At 60.0% G+C, this 1695-nt stretch overlaps 1 protein-coding gene across 1 annotated transcript in view; it reads right to left on the reverse strand.

The window, feature by feature from the left end:
• The window catches only part of LOC104511472 (mitochondrial chaperone BCS1), a 3678-nt gene that overhangs the window by 984 nt on the left and 999 nt on the right, over nucleotides 1–1695 (reverse strand). The window contains exons 4-7 of the mRNA XM_010154100.1: nucleotides 1609–1695; nucleotides 1162–1225; nucleotides 772–941; nucleotides 218–335 (exon numbers count right to left, since the gene is read on the reverse strand). Coding sequence (XP_010152402.1) covers nucleotides 218–335; nucleotides 772–941; nucleotides 1162–1225; nucleotides 1609–1695 — 439 coding nt within the window. The remainder of the gene's footprint in view (nucleotides 1–217; nucleotides 336–771; nucleotides 942–1161; nucleotides 1226–1608) is intronic.

Here is a 1695-nt window from a genome sequence, read left to right on the forward strand (position 1 = left end):
GGAATCCTGAAGGGCACAACCACAGTGTGAACAGTAAGGAAGCATCTGAGGCTCCAGCAAAAGGGATTCTGGATTTGCATCCCAAGAATGGATTCGGGAAACCTAAACCCCCGAGTCTTCATGCTGGAGGATGCAAACAGCCCTTCATAAAGCCCATCAAGGGAGGAAGGTTTTCCCGTGCTACCCTCCCTGTTCCCTCCCAGAGCGCGGCTCCCACCTGTCCACGTAGTTGGTGGTCATGAAGACAATCCTGGCTTCCGTGGAGGCCACACCATCCAGCGCGTTGAGGAGGCCGCTGAAGGTCAGGCGCCCCATGCCTTGGTACGCAGCCGGGTCTGGGGACAGAGGTGTCTGAGATCGTACCCACTGGCCACTAACCCCACTCCAGGCCAACCCCCACCACCCCAGGCTTAAGCCAAGCTCCCCACTCTCTCCCTGCCCCGAGGCTGACCCTCTGGCCTCTCCCTAGCTAGCAGCACATTCACATCCCCTGCCCACCTGCACCCCTGGGAAACTAAAGAGGGGGAAAGCCACCTCGTGCTGAAAATAGCCAGGCAGGAGAAAGGTCTTTGCCTGCGGATGAAGGACCCAAATTTCCCTTTATACAACCTAGACAAGACTGGGTGAGGTCCAGCCTGGGGCCTGAGGCCTGAGAGCTGCCCACTCCTGGTCTCTGCTGGTGTGGCAGAGCAGGCCAGAGTTCAAACCTTTCCCCAGTGGAGCCAGCAAACCCCCTCCCGCTGCTGGCCCAGGAACGGGGTCACCGCTCACTCTCGGCAGCGAGGTCCCGGCTAACGAAGGCTGCATCCACGTCCTCCAGCAGGATAATGCTCTGCTGCGGTGCCACGCTCAGGAGGTGATTGAGCCGGTCATCGGAGAGGCTGCGGTCGCTGAGGCTCAGCAGGCAGATACTGTACTGCAGCTCCCCGGCCAGGGCTGTGCTGGGAAGGACACAAACCACAGAGGTGAACCACATCGAGAAAGCCTGGAGCAGAGGGAGAACAGGATCTCCCTGTCCAGCAGCAGGGGAAAGGGCAGAGGCATCCTCCCCAGCGAGAGGCAGATACGGGGGGCGGGTGGGAGCCCGTGCTCAGCCCACTGGTGCCATGCTCATCACCCTGACCTGTAACGGTGCCAGCAATGCCAGCTGGCAATACTCACATGAAGCTGCTTTTCCCACAGCCGGGAGGTCCATACAGCAGGTAGCCTCTTCGGTAGGGGATCCCTGGGAAGACAGTGTCCTTTTAGGAACCAGCTGGAGTTCCCTGAGCTCTCTCCCTGAGCCGTGGGGCTGTGCTGAGCACACATAAGGGATACACCAGGGAAGGCAAGGAGCAGGACAAAATCTCTCAGCAGCCATCTCCAGAGAGGACCACGGGCACCCCCCACCCCACAGCAGCATTGCAGGAGCAGTGAACTCTATGGCTTATCATGGTTTCCAAGACTGGATTGAACCCAGGGGAGTTTCTCCCTCTGCAGAGCCAGGCCTGGCCTCAGGGGTTCGCTTGTCTGCAGGATGTACCCGAGGTGGTGCCCCACGGCCGTGGCTGCAGGGGCGGAAGCAGCCACGCTGGGCACAATACAGAGGACACCACGCCACAGCCTTGCCTCTCTCGCTGTACCACTTGGGGTTGTCGATGAACTCCTTCACGTCCTGGACCAACTTCTCCGACACACCTTCCTCCAGCACCACTG

This window comes from Eurypyga helias, unplaced genomic scaffold (genome assembly GCF_000690775.1).
Source record: "Eurypyga helias isolate BGI_N326 unplaced genomic scaffold, ASM69077v1 scaffold27576, whole genome shotgun sequence".
Taxonomy (NCBI): domain Eukaryota; kingdom Metazoa; phylum Chordata; class Aves; order Eurypygiformes; family Eurypygidae; genus Eurypyga; species Eurypyga helias.